This window comes from Exophiala dermatitidis (genome assembly GCF_000230625.1).
Source record: "Exophiala dermatitidis NIH/UT8656 unplaced genomic scaffold supercont1.2, whole genome shotgun sequence".
Lineage (NCBI taxonomy): Eukaryota > Fungi > Ascomycota > Eurotiomycetes > Chaetothyriales > Herpotrichiellaceae > Exophiala > Exophiala dermatitidis.
The window spans coordinates 2,924,771-2,945,172 of NW_008751647.1; the positions used below are offsets into that span (position 1 = coordinate 2,924,771).

General features: G+C 52.8%; 11 protein-coding genes across 11 annotated transcripts; 5 read left to right on the forward strand and 6 right to left on the reverse strand.

Moving 5' to 3' along the window:
* Positions 1–159: 159 nt before the first annotated feature.
* Positions 160–1,443, forward strand: HMPREF1120_02516 (uncharacterized protein; the record flags this gene model as incomplete). The annotated part of the gene is made up of 1 exon (XM_009156559.1): positions 160–1,443. The coding sequence occupies one exon, from the start codon at positions 160–162 to the stop codon at positions 1,441–1,443; it is 1,284 nt and encodes a 427-aa protein (XP_009154807.1).
* On the reverse strand, positions 404–3,134 carry HMPREF1120_02517 (uncharacterized protein). The gene is made up of 2 exons (XM_009156560.1): positions 1,117–3,134; positions 404–1,038 (listed from the first exon to the last, which is right to left on the reverse strand). The coding sequence occupies exon 1, from the start codon at positions 2,897–2,899 to the stop codon at positions 1,607–1,609; it is 1,293 nt and encodes a 430-aa protein (XP_009154808.1). The 5' UTR covers positions 2,900–3,134; the 3' UTR covers positions 404–1,038; positions 1,117–1,606.
* Positions 3,135–3,391: 257 nt separating this feature from the next.
* HMPREF1120_02518 (uncharacterized protein) lies at positions 3,392–4,861 on the forward strand (the record flags this gene model as incomplete). The annotated part of the gene is made up of 1 exon (XM_009156561.1): positions 3,392–4,861. The coding sequence occupies one exon, from the start codon at positions 3,392–3,394 to the stop codon at positions 4,859–4,861; it is 1,470 nt and encodes a 489-aa protein (XP_009154809.1).
* HMPREF1120_02519 (uncharacterized protein) lies at positions 3,848–5,941 on the reverse strand. Its single transcript, XM_009156562.1, has 2 exons — positions 5,037–5,941; positions 3,848–4,982 (listed from the first exon to the last, which is right to left on the reverse strand). Exons 1-2 carry the CDS (start codon positions 5,870–5,872, stop codon positions 4,883–4,885), a joined length of 936 nt encoding a protein of 311 aa, XP_009154810.1. The 5' UTR covers positions 5,873–5,941; the 3' UTR covers positions 3,848–4,882.
* Positions 5,942–6,118: 177 nt separating this feature from the next.
* HMPREF1120_02520 (uncharacterized protein) lies at positions 6,119–8,069 on the forward strand (the record flags this gene model as incomplete). Its single annotated transcript, XM_009156563.1, has 4 exons — positions 6,119–6,197; positions 6,259–6,308; positions 6,361–6,479; positions 6,536–8,069. The coding sequence occupies 4 exons, from the start codon at positions 6,119–6,121 to the stop codon at positions 8,067–8,069; spliced, it is 1,782 nt and encodes a 593-aa protein (XP_009154811.1).
* Positions 8,070–8,509: 440 nt separating this feature from the next.
* HMPREF1120_02521 (uncharacterized protein) lies at positions 8,510–10,509 on the reverse strand (the record flags this gene model as incomplete). Its single annotated transcript, XM_009156564.1, has 2 exons — positions 8,510–10,116; positions 10,350–10,509. 2 exons carry the CDS (start codon positions 10,507–10,509, stop codon positions 8,510–8,512), a joined length of 1,767 nt encoding a protein of 588 aa, XP_009154812.1.
* A 1,490-nt stretch (positions 10,510–11,999) lies between these two features.
* On the reverse strand, positions 12,000–12,989 carry HMPREF1120_02522 (uncharacterized protein; the record flags this gene model as incomplete). Its single annotated transcript, XM_009156565.1, has 2 exons — positions 12,000–12,493; positions 12,674–12,989. The coding sequence occupies 2 exons, from the start codon at positions 12,987–12,989 to the stop codon at positions 12,000–12,002; spliced, it is 810 nt and encodes a 269-aa protein (XP_009154813.1).
* Positions 12,990–13,666: 677 nt separating this feature from the next.
* Positions 13,667–14,731, forward strand: HMPREF1120_02523 (amidohydrolase; the record flags this gene model as incomplete). Its single annotated transcript, XM_009156566.1, has 1 exon — positions 13,667–14,731. One exon carries the CDS (start codon positions 13,667–13,669, stop codon positions 14,729–14,731), a length of 1,065 nt encoding a protein of 354 aa, XP_009154814.1.
* HMPREF1120_02524 (glucose 1-dehydrogenase) lies at positions 14,369–15,878 on the reverse strand. Its single transcript, XM_009156567.1, has one exon. The coding sequence runs from the start codon at positions 15,867–15,869 to the stop codon at positions 14,832–14,834; it is 1,038 nt and encodes a 345-aa protein (XP_009154815.1). The 5' UTR covers positions 15,870–15,878; the 3' UTR covers positions 14,369–14,831.
* Positions 15,879–16,288: 410 nt separating this feature from the next.
* Positions 16,289–17,578, forward strand: HMPREF1120_02525 (uncharacterized protein; the record flags this gene model as incomplete). Its single annotated transcript, XM_009156568.1, has 2 exons — positions 16,289–16,363; positions 16,670–17,578. The coding sequence occupies 2 exons, from the start codon at positions 16,289–16,291 to the stop codon at positions 17,576–17,578; spliced, it is 984 nt and encodes a 327-aa protein (XP_009154816.1).
* A 385-nt stretch (positions 17,579–17,963) lies between these two features.
* HMPREF1120_02526 (uncharacterized protein) lies at positions 17,964–20,227 on the reverse strand. Its single transcript, XM_009156569.1, has one exon. It carries the CDS (start codon positions 18,337–18,339, stop codon positions 18,034–18,036), a length of 306 nt encoding a protein of 101 aa, XP_009154817.1. The 5' UTR covers positions 18,340–20,227; the 3' UTR covers positions 17,964–18,033.
* Positions 20,228–20,402: the final 175 nt, after the last annotated feature.

Sequence of the window (20,402 nt, forward strand, 5' to 3'; positions counted from 1 at the left end):
CCTGCTATTGCTTGACCAAGACACGTCAAACGACCCCCTTGGAGTGCGGCGTACGTGTCTCGTGCGAATATTCCTCCCTCGCTTTGGTACAAACAGTTCCTTGAACCGTGAGCATGATACCACGGCAGATGGAGAGCCTGCGCGTGCAAGTCCTGCCTCATGTTCCTGCGTACGTACCGCCGCTCTCCTCAGCGGCGGCTGCTAAGGGCTCTCCTGTTCATCCTCGGAGTCTTGTTCCTCCTTGACCTGCTCACAATCCTTAAACATTACCGCGAGTTCTCCAGAAACCTCCTTACACATACGTACACGGAGTTATCGACCCTGCCGTCGCCTTTGCAGAACCAGAAGATCTTTATCTGTGCCCAGTTCTGGACCAATGCGAAAGTCATTCACGAGCGCTGGGGCCAGGCCCTGCTGGATCTTGTCGAAGTCCTGGGCAAGGACAACGTGCACGTGAGCATATACGAGAGTGGGAGTCTGGACAATACGAAGGAGATCCTCGGGTATCTGGATAAGGCCCTCGACGACCACAAAATTCCGCGCACTGTGGTCCTCGACCCTACCACGCACGCCGATGAGATCGCTGCCGGTCCCCTCGACGAACAGGGCAACCCGCGCCCAGGCTGGATACAGACCCCAACAGCAGGTGCTGGGAAGGAACTGAGACGCATCCCGTACCTTGCGCGGCTACGGAACAAGGCCATGCAGCCTCTCATCGATATGCATTCCAAGGGCCACAACTTCGATAAGATTTTATTTCTTAATGATGTCGTGTTTCGACCCAGCGACGTCCTCTCTCTGCTCGCCACAAACCAAGGCTCGTTCTCGGCCGCTTGTGCTCTCGACTTTTATTCGCCGCCTGCATATTACGACACTTTCGTGCTAAGGGATAGCGAAGGAGATGGTACAATCATGGCTTCTTTCCCATACTTCCGCTCCTTGGACTCTCGGCAAGCATTGCTTGAGGGTCGCGCCGCTAGAGTCAGCTCATGCTGGAATGGTATGATCACAATGGACACTACTCCGTTCTACGAGGGTCTGCGGTTTCGTCCGTTAGCCGACAGTCTGGCTTCAAAGCATGTCGAAGCCAGCGAATGTTGTTTGATCCATACTGACCTGGCCTCCATGAGCCTTGCAAGCGGTGGCATATACCTGAACCCCGCTGTGCGGGTGGGTTACACTGTTGAGGCATACAATCTGACTCATTTCCAACCCGGAAACACGTTTGTGTCGTCAACCCAATATGTTATGGGAATGTGGCTGAACCGCATCAAGCGGAATATCACTCCTCGAGTGACTTCTCAGGTGAAAGAAGTGGCGAGGAAATTGGAGCAATGGAAGGCCGAAGGTGCGAATTCTCTTGAGAAACGGGAGGAGACTGGTCAGATGTGCATTATTCCGGAACAGCACATCTTGACCTGGAATGGCTGGAAGCATACGTGAGGCATCCTGGCGGGAAATTCCGGATATCTCTCTCGACTCGTAATGCAGCATCTGGCATGAACATTACTAGTTGTCCCGTGTTCAAGGTGGCCAAACAGGACACAAGGTTCCAGAAAGACTTTCCGCCTCAATAAATAAGAAGATTCTCCTTTTCGAAGCCCTCTCATCTGCCTGTTTCATTTCGGTTATTATGTGCTTTCTGAGGGCCTGGAACAGGCGCGACAAGGGCTTTGCCCTTGACAGCCAGCATTTCATTTTCACCCTGTCCCTTTTGAATCCAAACATCCCACCTATCCTGTGCAGCAGACCCTTGACCGGATTCTGCCCTCTTGCACGCAATCGTCATGGGCTCGTCGACAAACAAGGGCAACAGATTCTTGTATTCAAACTCCCGAACAACAAGTGGAGAGCTCTGTAGCTGTCCACTCTGTTGGACAAAGAGTGCCAGGGCTTTCCTGAGGACCTCGAGCATCAACACTGAAGTGAGAGGTCCCTGGACCAACAGATTCGGAATGCCATAGACTCGTCTGGTGAAGTCGGCGTCGAGATGAATGGCATGCGCGTTCTGGCTGAGCGCGCTGAATCGGAACAGTAGAGTGCGCGAGGGCGTCATTGTCTGCGCGTGGAAAGGAGCCGAAAAACTTGAAGGGGGCGGTAGTCTACGTCCTCCGGTTGCGCCGGCGAGCGGCGATTGCAGACTAGGCGGGACATGGCGCATGAAACAGAGGTGTTTGTTTTCTCTGATCAGTAATGTAGAAGCGGAGCCTGAATCTGACTTTGGTTCCGTCTCTGATTCTGGGGTTGAGCTTGACTCTGTCCCGAAATAAGACTTTGTCAAGGTAACCAGTATCTTCGCATCCTTGCTTCGTTTCGGATCCCCCAGAACCCGCACATTTGTGATCTTTTCCGTCCCGCATACGTACTCGGTGATGTTTGTGTCCGCGTGGATAAGCGGCATAGCGAACTTCATATGTCCACCCGCCCAGACACGAAATTTCCACTCATCGCCATTGCCGGGGGCATGTCTCCTTTCCGCACCGTCTTCACAGAGTTGGGACTCTTCCACGATTATATTGTGCGTGACGTGATGAAAGCCTGGTGGAATTAATGTCAACGATGGTGTCTCGAGCGGTTCAAGGTCCAGATGATCCTTGAGGGATTGGTGGAGATCGTGGATGTTGGATGTCTGCCATGGGCCAGAGCGTGTGGGGATGTGGCGCGATTTCATTTCTTCTGAAAGACTTGGACTGTTGTTGTTGTTGTTGTTGCTGCTGCTGCTGCTGCTGCGAAGACCGTGAACTTGTCTGGTGGCCCGGGGTGGTAGATGTGTATGTGTATATGGCCTCAATGGCTGGCGTTGGCATCGGCTGCTGAGGCCAGTCCCGATCACTGGCGGTCGGAAGATAATGGACCATGGTTCCCGCATTTTGTGACATGTTGGTCGGTACTTGGTCATATTAGGCACGGATATGGGACACTGAGGCCCCAACTCTTGAAGTCTATATGGTTATTGTAGTCAAGATGTAGTTGTAGCATTGCTACTGTACATGTAGTAGGCACACAGCAACTCAGGACCCACCGATGTAATGTACAGTACAGTACGTGTTCTGGTCTCTTTCTTTCGTGCCCTTTTGATTTTTATCAGCCAGTGCTTCGGGACACCGAAAGCCACATGTTACTGGAGGTTCGTCTGTACTCATGGTGGTCACAAAAATCCGAGTCCGCCGCGGATGAAGTCCATATTGCATCACGTGCCTACGCGAGATTATCGCGTTCAAGTTTCCTTCCGACGCGATCAACGCTATGGGAATCGGATGTGCTTCCACACTCGGAAGAACGACAAACGACACCGCCTCCATATCCTCCAAATCTCTCAAAGTTCCACGTCCGACTACACCGACGCATTACAATGTCTCCTCGAAAGCGACCATGGTCAGGAACAGGGAGCATGAACGCTCAAACACCCACCCAATACGCGCCGTCGACGCCGCACGCGATCCGGGCCCTGCAGCAGCGCAGCGGTGCCAACAAGACCCGCTCGGCGCGCAGACCCAGGGCTCTCAGCGACACGGTACGACCGGACTCGGCGAGGGGGATTCTACGACAACTTGCGAAAATCACCGCGCCGTTGACCAGGAGGACCATCACTACCCCAGCGAACGGACGTGGGAAGGAGAATGAGATACCGCAGAATGCAATCTTGGAAGAGAAGGACAATGACCATGTCAAAAGACCACGGTTGACTTTGAACATAGACGACGACAGCAGCATCGATGACGTGGAGCCACCTGTGCTCAACGAGCAAGAGGAGGAGGATGATAGTGAATTGCCAGTGGCCCCGACACCGTCTATATTGCCGGACGGAGACGATGGTGGGCCGCCAATACGAGGAAAAGATAGGGATGCGACTATCACGTTCGACTCTATTGATTTCACGAGAGAAGCAAGAGAGGGGGCGAGCTTCATTCGTGATGGCCGTTTATCTAGGGTTTCTGGTGTGACTGGAGACAACGAGGAACCAACCATACTGGTAGAGATGGGACGAAGAGCCATCAGCGAGGAACCGACGGGACGGCTGTCACGCTACAGTTTTGGAAGTATCAGGATGAGTGATTTCGGGTCCGAACTCGAGATTAGAAGAGAGTCTGAGGTCAAGACTTCTAGATCGCAGCATGATCAGAGTGGATATGGGCTTGATTATGACGACCACGACCCTCTTGATGTCGGTGGAGAGACGGAGCATTTGGGAAACCTTGGACAGCCGTCACCACCATTGCCTCCGCCTGACGAGAGTACTATGAACATAGCACCACTTGAGGAGAGCTTTCAATTAGATGTCTCGGGGGAAGAAGCAGTGTCCAGCAATGCGCGAGTCGCCTCTGCAGGGACTCTCCTTGAGGGCGTATCAGAACTGAAAGATCCTCAGCATGTCTTGCAAGAATCCCCCTCAGCCGCATCTCCTGGCTCGGAAGAGCCAACTGGTCAGGACTCGATGGTCGATATGGACGGCGCCACGGACGAAGCTGTGCCTCCGACTCTGTCTCGTCCGCGCCGGAAGAAGCTGAAAATGACCCGCCACGGTGAAATGGTGCCCTCTTTACCCACTAGCCTAATCAAGCGGGTCGCCATTGACGCCAGTTCCAGACTCGGCATTCGTAAACCCAGACTTGGACGAGAACATATGCAAGCCCTGGAACAAGCCACAGAGTGGTTCTTCGAGCAAGTTGGGGATGATCTCGCCGCATATTCCGACCACGCTCGAAGAAGGAAGCGGGTCGATCGAAGCGACGCCCTGATGCTTATGCGTCGACAGCGGGTACTACAAGGGGATGGAGAGCTGCGGAAAGCTGTCCGAGAACTGCTGCCTAAGGAAGCTGCGGCTGAGCTCGAGGAGATGATGAGAGGAGATGATGAGTGACAAAGCCTTGATTTGTTTCAATCACCAGTTCGTAACATGTCGCACCCGGCGAGACCTGTCCACAGGCTTTTTGCGGAGGACCATCCACATCATGAGTGCTGTGGCTGCAGATAACGAGTACCTAATGACTGATGAGATATGCACGACGGAGTCCGGGGGGCCCAATACTGCTTACCATGTGAAGATATACTGTACATGATTATTCCTCAGATTGACCTCTGGTGCTCTTCCAATAGGGATGCCTTTGGCTTCCCGATCCCAGCTAACCATCAGATCCGGAGTCATGGTCTCTTCAATCCAAACGGGGTCGGCTCCCGCGATTTTGGCCATCTCCTGCACGTCTGGGAAGTAAAACTTGCCATTCTCGGGGTCATTGTTCGGGGTGAACATGTTCTTTTTCCAGGGCTCTCGCAGCAGTCCGGACACAGTCACTTCGCCTTGGGGCAGAGCGGCTGGATCTCTGTCTTGTTGGTATTTTTTGTCGCGGGCAATCCAGCCTCGGTTCACCAGTACTGTGCTCCCTTCTTCACGTTCCAATGGTGTTATTACCATATACCCGTCTTTGCCATCCTGCGTCCGGGGCCCGATCAACATCTCTTTGTCGTGTCGGAACTTGCCGGTAGCATAGACTCTTCGATAATCGAACTCATGGATGGCATCGGGATCAATCCGAGGAGGTAACGGTAACGGCGGACGAACGAGTCGGTCCTCGAATTTGGCTATAAGTTTAGTTTTCCAGTCGAGGCGCTGGACTTGCCATGTGCCCAGAGCAAATGCGGTGACTGGGATCAACGCAAGAAAAGCAATGCCGAGTCTTGAATGTTTCTGTCTCACTGACACGAGCCGCGGAGGCGCGTCCACTATTGACACAAAATCCTTGTTTTCTTCGCTCGGCGGCGATTGTTTGGTAGCGACATTTCGAGATTGACGCTGACCTGCTCGCCGCGCCTGGAAAAGTCTTTGAGACCGAGATAATAACGTACGCAGGGCATTTAACTTATGTTTAGCCATGCTGTGTAGGGGTATCAATCCACCAGAACAAGAAGTACAAGTGTAGCAAACAAAAGTCCCCGAGAAGCATTGAAGTTCTTTGGACTCGGAGTTGGAGCGAGCTGCGCCCACATATAGCGAGTGTATCCACATTGACGCCAGCGGCCTGCGGAGAGTCTCTGTCTCTTGCGGTCCTCAAGTGATCAACGGCCTCTTTGTATCATTCCGCAACTTCTCCGATATCAACACCACCCAGCACTGATCAGCATGTTTCACGACGGGGATCTCCAGAGTGGGATCGCATTGGCTTTGCGGGCCTCCAAAGCGGTTCTCTGTTTTGTCCAAGGTACGGTGTCCCGCCTTCACTGAGTGTATTATGTAGGCACGAGGTCCTGACTCGGCCTTAGACGACAGCGAAACCAGCAAACAGTGGGAGGATGTCTTGACAGATGCATCGGTGAGAACGAGCTAGCTCCGCCCGTCGAAACGTGTTCTCTAACTCGACAAAGATATCCCCAGCCATTACGGCTCAAGCGGTTGCGTTACGGCTCCAGGCTGGGTCTCAAGAAGCCGGGTTCCTCACACCCTTCTGCGCGATCAGCAGCGTACCGGCGGTAATCGTGATAAAGTAATAAAGAGGCGGGCCACCCGGGATGCATGCGCACATGGACTGACTTGTGTCAGGAATGCCCAGCTGCAGACGAACCTTCAGTCCGGCGATGTCGACGTCCAGGACTTGAAGGCCCGATTAGCTTCCACGTTCGGAGTACAGGACGCCAGCCTCCATGACCAAGTCACTGCAGAATCAGAGTATGTACAACTTTCCCCTATTGGAAGGACTACTGTTGATGACGGTATCGTCAACAGGCACACCACCAAAAACCGGTCAGATGGCGAGCAATCGACAAGTCCTGGGTATCTCGACCTTCAACCTACGGGACCTGGCCAATGGAGGCTGCCGAACAATGCCTACGACGCCCTACGAACGTATACACAGAAACTGCTGGACGAAAGAACTGCGCCCAGTGAGGTTTTCCAGACTCAGTTAAGATTGCTCAACAACATTCCTATATTCCATGAGGAAGTGGAACGATTGAGAGGACAACAACATCCCCAGGTCTCAGAATACCTCCGCTCGAGACTGCTGCGCTTACCGGCCGTTGGACTTCGGATACCAGGCCAGAACCAGACAGCCTCTGCTGGCCAGCCTGCATCTCCGTCTCCCCTACAATCCTCGTCTTCTCCGTCTTCTCCACAACAACAACGGCAGCAGCAACAGCGGCCTCCGAACAGGTCAGAGATTCCGACGGTAGTGCCACCAGCTGGAACAGGAATAACGTCTCAAACATCACAAAAGAGCAGATCTTCACCTGCTCCACCAGCACCAAGTCCGGCGGAATCCGATAAGCAAAAGGCCCAACGAGCAGAATACATGAAGATGCAACGGGAGCGGGAGCAGGCCCAGCGCGCGGAACGCGAGCGGATCAAAGCGCAAATCAAAGCGGACCGAGAGGAACGCCGACGCCTAGACGAGATGCGCAAGCACGGCACTGCCAACACCACAGATCACCAGAACAACCCATCAACCACCTCATCTGTCTCCAGACCTACTACTACCAAACATGCCGAAATCAGACTACAAGTCCGCACCTTCGACGGCAGCACGCTCCGAGCCACATTCCAGCCGTCATCAACTATCTCCGCCGACGTACGGCCGTGGATCGATTCGACAAGTCCCACAGCAGCAGCAACACCTTATAACCTCAAGCTGATCCTAACTCCTCTTCCCAACCGCACCATCGAAGCCGGCGAGGAGGACATGGCTTTGTCCGACTTGGGCGTCGTGGGCAGTTGTACGCTGGTCATGGTCCCCGTCAAGGGATACGTCGAATCATACACGGGCTCCACGCCCGGCGGAATACTTGGCGCCGGCTACACTCTTGTCACTGGCACGGCTGGCATGGTTTTGGGTGGTGTTAGGAGTTTATTGGGTTACAACAATAACAACAGCAGCAGCAGCAATCCTACTGCAACGGCGTCGTCGCCAACGGAGCAGAGAGATTCGACCCCTGCCGGTAGGGGTGGTGCTGCTACCAGAAACGCTCGTGTCCGTACCCTTGCCGATCAACGTGCGGAAAGTCAGGGGCGTGATCAGCAGTTTTACAATGGGAACCAGCTGAATTTCCAGCCGAAGGATGACACGGACAAAAATGACTAGTACTAAGTAGCTAGCAGAGCCAATGCTGCAGCTGTCACAAACCTTTGTTTTCGTTTTCTTACAGTTGGCATCGGCATGTCTCGCAAACAGATCATGGATCTCGAGCAAAGGCTGAAATGAGGCTGGTCATGATCATTTCATTGCTGGCTGATCACTCGGACGGGGACGAAAAAAAAGGGCTGGCTGGGGTACCTCTATACAGATAATAGATTCCGGTCTCTAGCTGGGAAAATCGAGATGCCTTCGCCACTTGTCCATCCGAGAATGGTGGTGTAGAAGAGAGCACAATGCTCATTGACCAAGCACTAGTATCTTGAGCTAGGGGACTCCTACTAGTTACTTATCAAGCCTGTTTGTTCTTTTCGCATGTGGAACTAATAGTGCTCGGTCACCAGTTTCATAATGTTATCATTCTCATGGCTAGCTATTTACCCTCAATCCTACCAAAAGGGCCAGAATCCGCTCCATACTTTGCCTTTAGACGACCTATTCCGCCGACGGGGAGTACTTGTGCCATCTGGACCGTTTATAAGAGGAACCCAAGGGGTCGCAGAAGCCTCAGCCGTAAGCGTAACCGAGATGTCATCAGCAGTTGATTGATGCATTGGATCTTCGGCATTTTTTAGTAATGCTAAGGCTGTGGTGGCGCTAGATACACTGCTGCTGCTGCTGCTGCTGCTGCTGCTGCTGCTGCTACTGTTGGCGGGAGCTGCAGTCGACTTTACAGACTCGGTTGTGGGTACGGTCGTCACTGCCGGAGTAACCATCGGACCTGGGCCAGCCTTGCATTGCGGAACGATCTTGGTGACTCCATCCTCGCCCACTGTAGTCACTGTTGTAGTGGGCACGCAGGTCGTGGTCATCGGGCCCAGTCTGGTCGCTATAAGATGGCCCCCTGACAATGTCATACGGGACCAGGAGTATCCGATTCCGTCTGTGTCCGGGAAAAAGAATATTCCGGGAGGTAGAGATGATGGCTTCGGTGGTGCGCTGGAGGCCGAGGGCGGAGTTGAGGTTAGGGGCACTGACGGTGATAGTGACGTTGATCCTGTTGAACCGTTCATACTGAGCGAGCTTTGACCCGAATCTGATCCTGCGAATGTGAGGGTGCTGCTGGTTTTCGTTTCGGGTCCAGGTTGACCGGTGCCAGACGGGTTTGGGTGGGCAGCCATATAGCTCGAGTAGCTCTGCCAGAATGTTGAATATGCGTCATCGGTGGTCGTACTCGGCTGGCTGAGGAGGTTGCTTGAGGCGAGGTCGGAGAGTGCAGACGTGGAGTTGCTGGTAACAGAACTGGCAAGACCGGATATGGAGGTGCTCTGAGCACTGCAAGCATCACCAGAACAGCTTGTCAAGGGCGTTTCCATAACCGTCACCGTCGTGGTCGTCCTGGACGGTGCTACTGTAGGCGTGATATATACGGTCGTGGTGGACGTAGACAGATATCTGCTGGTGATCGACACGGTAGCTGGCACAGCTGTTGTGGCGTCCGAATCTGCTGATTCAGGATTGATAGTGGTACCATTGCCAGTGGAGAGACCAGACGAGATAGGACCAATAGGAAGTACGGTAATGGTCAAGCCTGGAGTGGTGTTGCCTCCTGGCTGTTGTGACAGTTGTGCTGACGAAGGTAACAACACAGTCGCTTCGGTCGAAGAAGTAGTATAGAATGTCTTTGTCGAGTGGACAGTTACTGTAGAAGAGACTGTCTGGGAGATGTTCGGGGCGTTTGAAGACCAAGCAGCAGGAGGCCCACCAGTTTGAGTTCCTGCTTCGCCGGCAAACGAAGAGTAGCTTGCAAACGATGGAGGCCCTCCCGAAAGTGGCTGCGATGTCAAGGAGCCAAGTAACGAGGACGTGGCTGCAGACCCAGTGACGGTGAGAGCCATAGTTGGGATCGTTGGTGTAGTCGCCAGACTTGCAAAATTTTGGGTGTTCATGGTATCTGTCGATTGGATAGCAGAAGAGAACGACGCAGCAAAGTTGGGAGAGAAAATAGGATAGTCGCTGCTGTAGCTGCCAGCCAGGCTCCCGCTCGCATCGGAATCTGTCTCGGGATTTGTCAGACTTGATTGCTCGAAGAGAGCAATGACCAGCTACTGCCAGTGCTGGGTGTTGATGCCAGGGATGAAGGGGATGTTGCGAAAGCGGACACATTTGTAGAAGCCGATGAAGCTCCTATGTTTGTGGAGCTTGTAGTGGAATTTTCTGGGACAGTGTTCAAGCCGGTCATTGTCGAATTTGCGGCTTCAGTAGGAAATGGAAGCGGTTGGACTTTACCTTTCAGAAACGAGCCATCATGTCCCACGCAGTGGCAAGGCATAATCAGTACCATTATCAGGAGGCATGCCGTAAGAAACCATGTTGGCTGCGCCCGACGCCTGGGAGCGAGACGAGATTGTCTCCCGTCGTGGACTGTAGGCACTGTTCTGACCGACATTGCTGAGTCCCCTGTAGTTATAATAGCATATAACTGTACTCCTTGCTGTCTGAAATACTCCTCTGCGGGGCGAGGCTCACAACACCTGAGACCAGTGCTAGGGCTTTGCTGAGTACCTGGTCTTGATCCGAGAGAAAAAGCGTAGGAGGAGGACAGCAGACTGCAAATGGGAGAAATACCGAAAGAAATTGCTAGAGGAGGAAATCAGGCTATCGAGAGGCATAGAAATAGGCATTTTGTATTCGTGACTCGAGGAAGACAAACAACCGTGAGGCGTTGTCGTTTGTTGCGTTGACACGAGCCCTGCCTTCGCGAGCGAAAAGAGCGTGACGACTTTTGTGAAGACAAAACCCATGCTGACATAGAGTCGTCCACTGTTGACGATACCAACGGTGAAGATGTGGAGCTCCGCCGCAGAGCGTCACTATCCTAGTGACTTGTCGGTCCACCGACCTGGCTAGATAAATAGAAGCAGACACAGACAGAGTATCCCAAGCATAAATAGCCAGCCTCGACCATCAGAACTGTGCGCATAGTTCTGATAGACAACCACAGAGCTTCCGCCGCCGCCGTCGCCACCATTACCATCTTCACCCGGTCCGCCTTCGTACGGATTGCCAGGTGGTCCCCAGGTGTAGTAGTAGCCTGTCCATGTCGCACAGTCAACACTGAAACCACGGTCATCCCAACATCTCTGCCTCCGTTCAAGAGGATTGACCACCAAGGGCGCGATTGTAACGAGAGCTGACAACAATTCTGGCTTCACTTCAGTTATGCTTGTAGATGTGACGGACTGAGTGGTTGAACAGCAAAGGCTGACTGAGGATGGCTTCAGTGTTGCTGTGGCTGTCATAGCTGCTGCTTCGGTAGGTGCCGATAACATCGTGACAGCGATGCAGAGTGCCGTTTGCACAAACAGAACCAAAGAGAGCCAACGCATCTTGACAGTAGAGGCTCGTATAAGGAAGTTGAAGAGGATGGCCACCGGTCCTGGGATTAATGGGAAATATCAGTTATCTTCACCCGAGCTGCACTGAGGTGAAGCTGCATGGTCGTGATATAGCCGTGATTTTGATTTGTGTGACATGTTCTTTTCGGGCATCAAGTGTGCTTCTGACCACACAGCAGTGACAGTTTCCGTCGTGGGCGTCGGTGAAATGGTATCCAGGCGTGGCAGAACCTGATTGGGCGCCTCGAGTGCCTTCGCACCAGGAACTCCGCATGGTACCCAAGGATCACTCTCGTCAAGCCAATGTGGTGTGATTGAAATCTTGCTGTTGTGTAGTGCATCTTGTGGACCGGAACAATGCTGTGACCTCTTCTCGGCTTCCTAAGGATTTTAGCGCTGCTGCAGACTGAAAGTTGCAGACTGTGGCTTTGTGTCCCCTTTTGACTCCAACAGTGATCGCCAGAACCGATGGCCCGAGGAGGCTGTAAACAGTGGTTGTTCCCTATTCTAGACGGCGAAGATCTTGCCTGGGCCGGTAGTCTCAGCCATCCCTCATCTCATCTCTGGATGTTTCAGTTATGGCGCCTTCATGTTGCGACAGCACCTCAGAAACCAGAGAATCACCCAGGATTTCCAAAGTTCTTTTGTAGACCTTTGCTATGCCGAGGGATATCGAGTCAGAATCAAGATCGCCGCCATCATCTCCATCGTTGTCTTCCTGATCTTCATCTTCATCCGTGGTGTCGACTTCAGAAATGTCGTGAATATTGGCTTGATGTCCACTGGCAGAGGCAGCGCGGACGGCTGCAACTCGTGTTTCTTCAACCAGTGATTTGATACGAACCTTCTCTGTTGTTGACACTGAATGAGACGTGGCCCCCGGAGCGCTACCATTTTCGGAAGGCTGTAAAAGGGCCACGAACCCTTGGTCAAGTTTGGCGACGATGTAGAAGAACGACATTGAAAAAGGAAATGCTTGTAGATAAGAGCAGACCAACCCTGCCAGGGTAAGGAGGTACGGGATTTGTATGGTTGCTGTTAGGCGGAATGGTCAGGATGGTCAATGAGCACATATGCGTCGAAAATCATCACCACGGGGAAAAGAAGGAGGCCCCTGGGGAACATGGATTTTGTTCTCTTTTCTTCTCAGACAACATTCAGAAAAGGCAGGGGACACGATTTCGAGTTTGCCAAAGCAGGTCATGCAAAACTTACGTGTTCCGCTCACCCAGACAACGTCCACCAGAGGGTCTGCGTCGGCCACAAACTCATCATACGTAGTGTAGCCTGGTGTGTCATCATTTTGGAGCCCTTCGTCACTGAACTTCTTTGCATATCGTCTGGAAATCCTCAGGATCCGGTCGTCAAGGTAATTTATGAGCGCAATTTCTTTCTGCGATCCGGGCCGTAGAGGATGGGACCGCGGTGTCGGCAGGGTCGCAGTTCGATTGTGGTAAGACGTGCCGCTCGCAGCAGGGGACGCGGCGGACGCCGGAGGCGAGAGCAATCCATGGCTTTCCGACGACTCCATGGCCCCAAGAACCTGAACGGTCTCAAGGGTTCGGTCAATCTGCTAGACGGCGCGGGTCAGAGCAAGATCGAGAACTTGTGGATTCAAAGTCTCAAAGTCCCGGATTTCGGCCATATAGAGTATCAGAGAGGCGACATCGTGTAGCCCCGACAGTATGTATAAAAGAACCACGCGAAGTAGAGGCGAGTGCTTGGAAGCACGAGTGTTCATTTCAATAATGCTCGAAGGCAGTTCGTGATGGTCCTGCTGAAGTTGCAGACACCGCAACCCTCGATGTTCAAATGACAGTCACAACCAACGTCCAGTCCTCTTCGAGTCCAACATGGTACAGTATTTTCCTGATCTGCCTCATGCTTATGATGCAGAGTCTAGCTGCTCTAGCCCGGGTAGTCCCATCGCCATCGTTACAAGGCATATATGATCGGGAACAATCACGTCTTGCTGCCTTCTATTTCCTCGGCACGGGCGATATCATTGTTGGCACTTACCCTGGATCCTTGACTCGGCCAGTCACAATATTAGCCCGAGACGCCGAAGCAACGAATACAATTAGCAAGAAGTGCATCATGCCGGCACTTGACAAGGCAATAAATATATAACTGTTGGCTGGCAATGCTAATCGTCTTGTTGTGCTCCCTCGGTATTGACTCTACAGATTTCACTTCCAGGCAAACAACATGGCATCTAACAACAGCCCAAACCCGCTTCCGGTCATAGACTCCCATATCCATCTCTATGCGGCAGCTCATATCCCCCAGCTCAACTGGACCTCAGATTTGGCCGATGATCATCCATTGAATAGGCAGTACTCGACCAACGAATACCGAGAAGCCACAGGGTCCCGCTCCAATTTACTGGGCTTCGTTTTTGTCGAGACAGACAGAAAGTCAGGTCTGGAGGAAGCCGAATGGCAGGATGTCCTTGAGGAAGTTGATTTTCTTATGAGGATCGCTAGAGGAATCCCGCGCAACGATGAGGGTCACTCTCCCGAAGACGGTAGGCTGGTGCTTGGGGTGGTGCCATGGGCGCCAATTCCGGCTGGGAAACACGTCCTCTCACAATATGTAGAGCGAGTTCAGCATCATTGTGGAGACCAGTGGCACCTTATCAAAGGTTTCCGATACCTGGTACAAGACAAGCCAGCTGGAGTAATGCTACAGCCACAGTTCATCGAAAGCCTTAAATGGCTGGGCGAGCAAGGCTTAACGTTCGACTTGGGGGTGGATGCACGGTCCGGCGGCCTTCACCAGCTACAGGAGGCGTGCGAGATGTTGGACCGAATATACGACGATTCGAATCCAGTCGAGATAATCATCAACCATTTCTGCAAACCAAATCTACGACTGACGGCCGCGGAGGCTGTGAATGGACACGGAGACTTTATGAGATGGAAAGAATGCATTCGGAAGATGTCGTCACATAAATCGACGTACATGAAACTGTCTGGCTTGTTCTCGGAACTCCCACCTCAAGACGAGACCAACCCCACAGACATTGCAAGTCTTGTGGAACAAACACGGCCGTGGGTGAATGTGGTGTTCAGTGCATTTGGACCGAGCAGGGTCATGTTCGGGTCTGACTGGCCGGTATGCAACGTTGGAGGACCAGGGATTCGAAAGTCCTGGGGCCATTGGTACGCCTTGGTCAGTGCCATACTCGACGACCAAGGCCTCTCCGAGGAACAGAAGAAGCGAGTCTGGTCGGGTACAGCAGTCGAGGCATACAACATCCAGCTACCCTGAAGTATGGCACAACCTGGTTCACAACCTGGTTCTATCGCCATTTTGCGTCATATTCTCCGTGTACAAAGCCTGCAAAGCCACCAACCGGGCTGTTTCCGAACTATTGAAAGTTCACATAGGCGCCACCGTCAACCAATATCGTGGCGCCAGTAACGTACGAGGACAACTCGCCGCATGCCAAAAAGACCGCCGGTCCAGCCATATCCTCCGGCTTCCCTAGTCTTCCCAGCGGGATCCTGCCCTCCATATATTTCTTCTTCTCACTGCCTTCAGCAAGATCTTCGTCGTTTAACTGAGTGCGGATGGTGCCTGGCAAGAGTGCATTACATCGAATGTTGTATTTGCCTAGCGCCGTTGCTGTGGATTGCATGAGACTCAATATCCCGGCCTTGGTCGGCGTATAGTGACACTGCTGCGCGCCGCCCACCAACGCCGAGATGCTCGAGATTCCAATGATCGATCCCCCTTGCGGCGTCTGGCGAGTCATCTGCTGTGCCGCTGCCTGGACGGCATAGAAAGCGCCGGACAGGTTGGTGTTCAGATGGCGCTGCCAGCTTTCAGGCGAAATCTCGAGGAACTCTTCGAATCGACAGATACCCGCGTTGGAGATGAACGTGTCTAGCCTTCCAAACCGCTCGACTGTCTGCCGGACGAGGATCTGGCCCGCCTCTGGCTGCGAGATATCTCCGTCTATTGTAAGCAGGGGGACTTCATCGGGACTCCGCAACGAAGTTGTGCTGTTATTCCCTGAACGCGCCTTGATGGCGTCAAACGCTTCAGTGCGTAGTGATGACAGAAGCGTTTCTTCGTCCTTGTTGTGCGAGGCAAGGTAGTTGATGGCCACTTTTGCCCCATGAGAGAGGAATGTGATGGCGATGGCTCTGCCTATGCCTGTAAGACCTCCGGTGATGGCACATACTTGGCCTGTAAGGAGTGGTGGGAGGGTCATAATTCGTGTCTTCTCAAATTCGGATCTCTTCGCGGGAAATGTATAAAGGCCCTTTATATTCCTTTTGTCGGGACAGGGCTGGTCAAGTCTGCACAAGCCTCTTGTTAGCTCTAGTCCCAAGATACGCAGTCCCAAGGCCTCCGACGATATAGATATGGCTGGCTTTTTCTCCACCGTACTCGAACTCATGCGCTCAACACATGGATGACGGAGAAATAATCGCGGCGGGGAGAGGCCTCGCTCTCGGTGCAAATACCGCCGAGAGAGATGCCCCTCCGAAAGTTGAAGGTCAGAAACTGTCACGTGACGAAGCTTCTATCCACGTGACTGGTCGATCCCCAGAGTTGTAAAATGACCGTCATTTGAAGATCATGACGACTGTACTGGCACTGCACTACTGATTGAGGGCTCGCAGCCTTGTCTCAACCTGAACCGCACGAGCCCCTAACCTCAGCTAGTAGCCCAAGCACATACATACCTACTTTCACGGAGAGCACGCTGATGGCCTCTCGCGTGCTCTCCTTTTTACACAACCGTCTATCCAGCTCTGTGCCCTTTCCCACCTATATTACCGCGCTGTAAAAATATACCTATACCGAGCTGATGTGATGGCCCGGCCAGCCAGCTCACGGCTACAAGGCCTCATCACCGTGTCCGGAATGGTGGCCTTTATTGGAGCAGTGGTAAGTCCTGTCTTGTCCTGTCCGATTACTTGTCTGCGCCTGTTTTATCCTCCCACGGTTCTCGACATGGTGTTCGGTCTTCGGCCCAAGAAGCAAGAAGCAGGAATCAAAGACTCGACTTTAGATGCCATATACCAACCTGCCAGAGTGGCCATGTCAGCCACACTAAGCTGAGGAAGAACGGCCAGACCCTGTGTGTATACATTCACAAGTTTACACACTCAACCTCAAACCCCCATCCCAGCCTTCTCAACTCCGGCCAGCCAAACTGATCGACTAACTGACCTCGTTTATCCGTGTCTACAGTCAATCGCGCCCCGAATCTCAATCCTCAAAACGGACGACTCAACAATCATCAAATACGACCACCTGAGCCCCAAATCCAAACACCAAACACCCGCCCCCGCCGATCCAGGACTTATCATCACACCTTCGCCTAAACCTCAATCTTCTCCCTCTTCAAACTCTTCCAACGAAAACAAAAGCCGCAAACCATTCAGTCCCGACGACTGGATCTTCGACACCGGCGCCACGACCCACGTCTGCGCGAATCGCGCATTACTACACAGCTACGACACCCTCAATCCGTACAATAATAGCGTCAATCCCAGGGCTGTAGGGTACTTCGGTCCGAATCCGGTGCCGATTGTGGGCGCGGGCGATTGTACTTTTATTTTACCTGGTGACGAATTACCTGACACTTCTGCCCACGCTTCCTCTCCCACTTCTAGTTCAAGTTCCGCGGGGAGTCATTCGCGAACAACATCAGACGCAAAACCCTCGTCAATGTTGACGAGTCTTCTCGGGACGGGTCCCGCGAGGAGATCGTCATCGACAATGGCCGGCGGCGACAGACTAGATGCTGCTCGTGGTGGTGTGGTTGATGACCAGCATATATTCAACAACAGCGACGACAAGTCGTCATTGTCACCACCACTACCACCGCCACCGCATTATAAAGCCGTCACGCGCCTCACGGTCAAAAATGTAATGCATATCCCCACCGCCGGCGTCAACTTGATCAGTTGGTCGCAATTGAAGAGGGCAAAGGGGCTCCAGCTCAGGCTGGTCGAGGAACCTGATGGAAGTCTTACGGTGCAGCATCAGGAAAGAGGAGTTGCACGGACGCTGATGCGCTTTGAGCCGAGGGACGGGTTGTTTTTCCTGGTTCAGGCGAATGTTTCGCCTAGTGTGAGAAGGGAGATCGAGCGATAACAATACATCTTGATTTTGGCTCCGAAGCATGAGGAAGCTTCTACCATGAGGAGGTCGTCTCTTCCTCCAAACAAACCAGACGGGACTTGCACGGAGAGGTGAGCGGCAGGAGGGAGTGATGCTCCCGTGGTTCTTGGAATCTTCTTTCCGTTCACGCAGGGATGAGTCTTCTGGAACACGCATACGAGCCTGTCTGCCTGTCTTGCTGGAGCAGGACGGGAACCTGACGGGGACAGGATAGGATATGTAGCGGCGTGGCGTTGCATCCTCATACCATTGGTCTGGCCCTTGCTCAGGAGTTAATTATTTCTACGACTTTAAGAAAGACGTATATCTGCTAGCAACGGGAGAGCTGACAACAAAAGACAGCTCCACAGATACTGTATGCTGCTTGGAAAAGTCTTTGAGGTTCAATCAGAAGGATTTGAATGACTACTAAAACTAAACTCCTGAGTTCAGTTTTTGGTACAATGCAGTGAGTGGTACATAATCTGTTTTTTGAGGCGCAGGCGCAGCCCGCTATAGCACAAGTGATATGAACAGGAGACCAAAAAGGCCAAGGCCAGCAGCCAGTTGTGAATCGAATCCTCAAGATAATCGTCAGCTTCGACATCAAGTAACAGTGTGATCCAGCACATAGTTCCCACCAAGTCTGCGGGTGTTTGCTTGCTGCCGACGAAACACCCGACACCTAATGCAGTGTCCAGAGTGCTTGCTTTGCTTGGTTTAGTGTACATGTTCTGCTCATTCATGCCCAGCATGTTCAACAGACAGCAGCACAAGTCAAGTCCAGCCCATGGTCATAAGTCGTAGGACAAGAGGTCGCAAGTCACGCTCAACAGCGGGCCCTTGCAAAAAAGTAACGATCGTAAATTGATGGTGTCTTGGACATCGTTGTCAACAACGACGGGTCCTGCAGGTATTGGGAGAGTGAAGAATAAGATCGGTATCTCCGATAGTCGCCACATCCAGTACATAGCACATTCTCCGCGCCAGGCGGCAGCAGGATGCCGAAGTGCACTGCAAATGTTGTGTAGAGCAGCGTAGAAGCCTCAAGCCAGGGCCAGCCATGACAAGGGAAGTCCTTCCATATTGAGGCGCATCTGCGAGAGGCATCGTCTAGTAGTCACACAGCGGATAAGACGACGGCGTGGCCAGCCCAGCTGGCTTGCTCGGCAAAGCGTAACAGGGTGCCTGGATCCTCCTGGATGATTGCGGATTGGTACCGCGCAAGGGTAAGTGGTGATATAGCAAACGGCTCATCCTTGCGCATGGTTTGCTCATGGTGTTTTGGCGCCACCTTCACCGGCGAGTTCCAGAGGAATGGTGACTGGCGCTGGAATAACCGGAATCATACCCCCGGCGCGCTCCTGGAGCCCCGTCATCGGTTGATCCCTGCGCCCTTCGTTTGCCCGAATGTTGCGGACAGGCAAAGCCTACCAGAACCGTCTTCTCTGTGACGGTATGGCCTCGTTGGCCATATCGTTGGCAGGGGTCGACAGCATGTTTGTGATAAAGGCACCGACAGACAGCGTATCGCTCGATGATTTGGTAGCACATGGTTTCTGATATAGGATTGCTCCGATGATGTCTTTTTATCCCAAACTAGTTTGTAGGAAACAGGGAGGATATGACAGAGTAAACAGAAGAGACAATGCAGCGATAAGGACAATGAGTGTCAAATATTGGTCTGAGGCAGGGACAACCCAACTTGAGAGTGCTAGGCAGCGGGAGTCATTGTTTTCTTATACCACGGTAATTTTCATTGCAGCCTTGACAAAAGGCCAATCATTGACGACTTTAGCCAGGCGATTGACAGAACCGGTAACTTGAGTAACGGAGAATGAAAAATGACAGGCGTAGTCTGCACTGCAGGAAGATGCACGATGAGTCGCAGTTGGCATGATCGGAATCCGAACTGCTCAACTGGTGGAAGCGACGGTCAGAGTCCATGGCCCTCAACAGCCACTTGGCGTGACTTGAGGTCGAACCAATGGATGGATAAGAAATGCCAGTCGGAGGAACTGAGGATCAGGCCTAATACCTAAAAGTGAAGCCTGCAGGTGGGCATCCGGACACATAATGTTCTGATGAGCTTCTTGCGATAGCGACACCACGGGATCCTCACCGCTGGGTCCAAAACGTGGAGTGTGAGCAACTGATGGCTCAAGATACCAGTCGCGGACAGGCCGCCAACGAGGTAGATGTTACGAAAAACACTCACGAAGTTGACTCGACAGGACGACAGAGTGGGACCGACGTCATCAACCCTGTCGCGAGTTATATTGCATGGCAGCCTAGTCCTCGTGTCAGTCCATGAGGCTTTGTCGCGGATTGCGGAATCTGTGGCATGGACATGGGAGGGTCATTGAGGCTGAGGACACTTGAACATGTTAGGAAAAGAGCGGGCGGTGCTGAGCAATGTTTCGTCCGAAGCCTCACGGGGGCCTGGCGATGTATCAGCCCTAAGGCTTAGGTCCCGCGACGAAGCTTATGACGGCTAAAGACGCCAGAGGCAGTGGATGCAAGATAGAGTCACAACGGGTCAGTTAGTAGGGGGCCGAAAGACGGAAAAGAGCCACCGGCCACGATGCCAGGAGTGTTTGCCACATTTAGATCTTTGCCATCCCAAGCAGAAGGACGGAGAGATGGTCTCGGTGATGACAGCAAGAGGCCTCAGTTTGATCAGAAGACGGGTGAGCAGCAACAGAGGACGATAAGGCCTGGACGGGACGAGACCGAGCAATCCAGACTCGAGTTGCGGTCAGTAGCAGCCGAAGCGAGATCATGGAAACATTCGCCAGAATTGTACAGCGGTATACTG

Coding starts and splice junctions, on each gene's coding strand:
- HMPREF1120_02517 (XM_009156560.1), bottom strand. CDS start 2,899: ATGACCAAGTACCGACCAACATGTCACAAAATGCGGGAACCATGGTCC.
- HMPREF1120_02519 (XM_009156562.1), bottom strand. CDS start 5,872: ATGGCTAAACATAAGTTAAATGCCCTGCGTACGTTATTATCTCGGTCT. Junction 4,983..5,036: donor GTACAGTATATCTTCACATG/GTAAGCAGTATT, acceptor ATCAGTCATTAG/GTACTCGTTATCTGCAGCCA.
- HMPREF1120_02524 (XM_009156567.1), bottom strand. CDS start 15,869: ATGAGTTCGAGTACGGTGGAGAAAAAGCCAGCCATATCTATATCGTCG.
- HMPREF1120_02526 (XM_009156569.1), bottom strand. CDS start 18,339: ATGCTGGGCATGAATGAGCAGAACATGTACACTAAACCAAGCAAAGCA.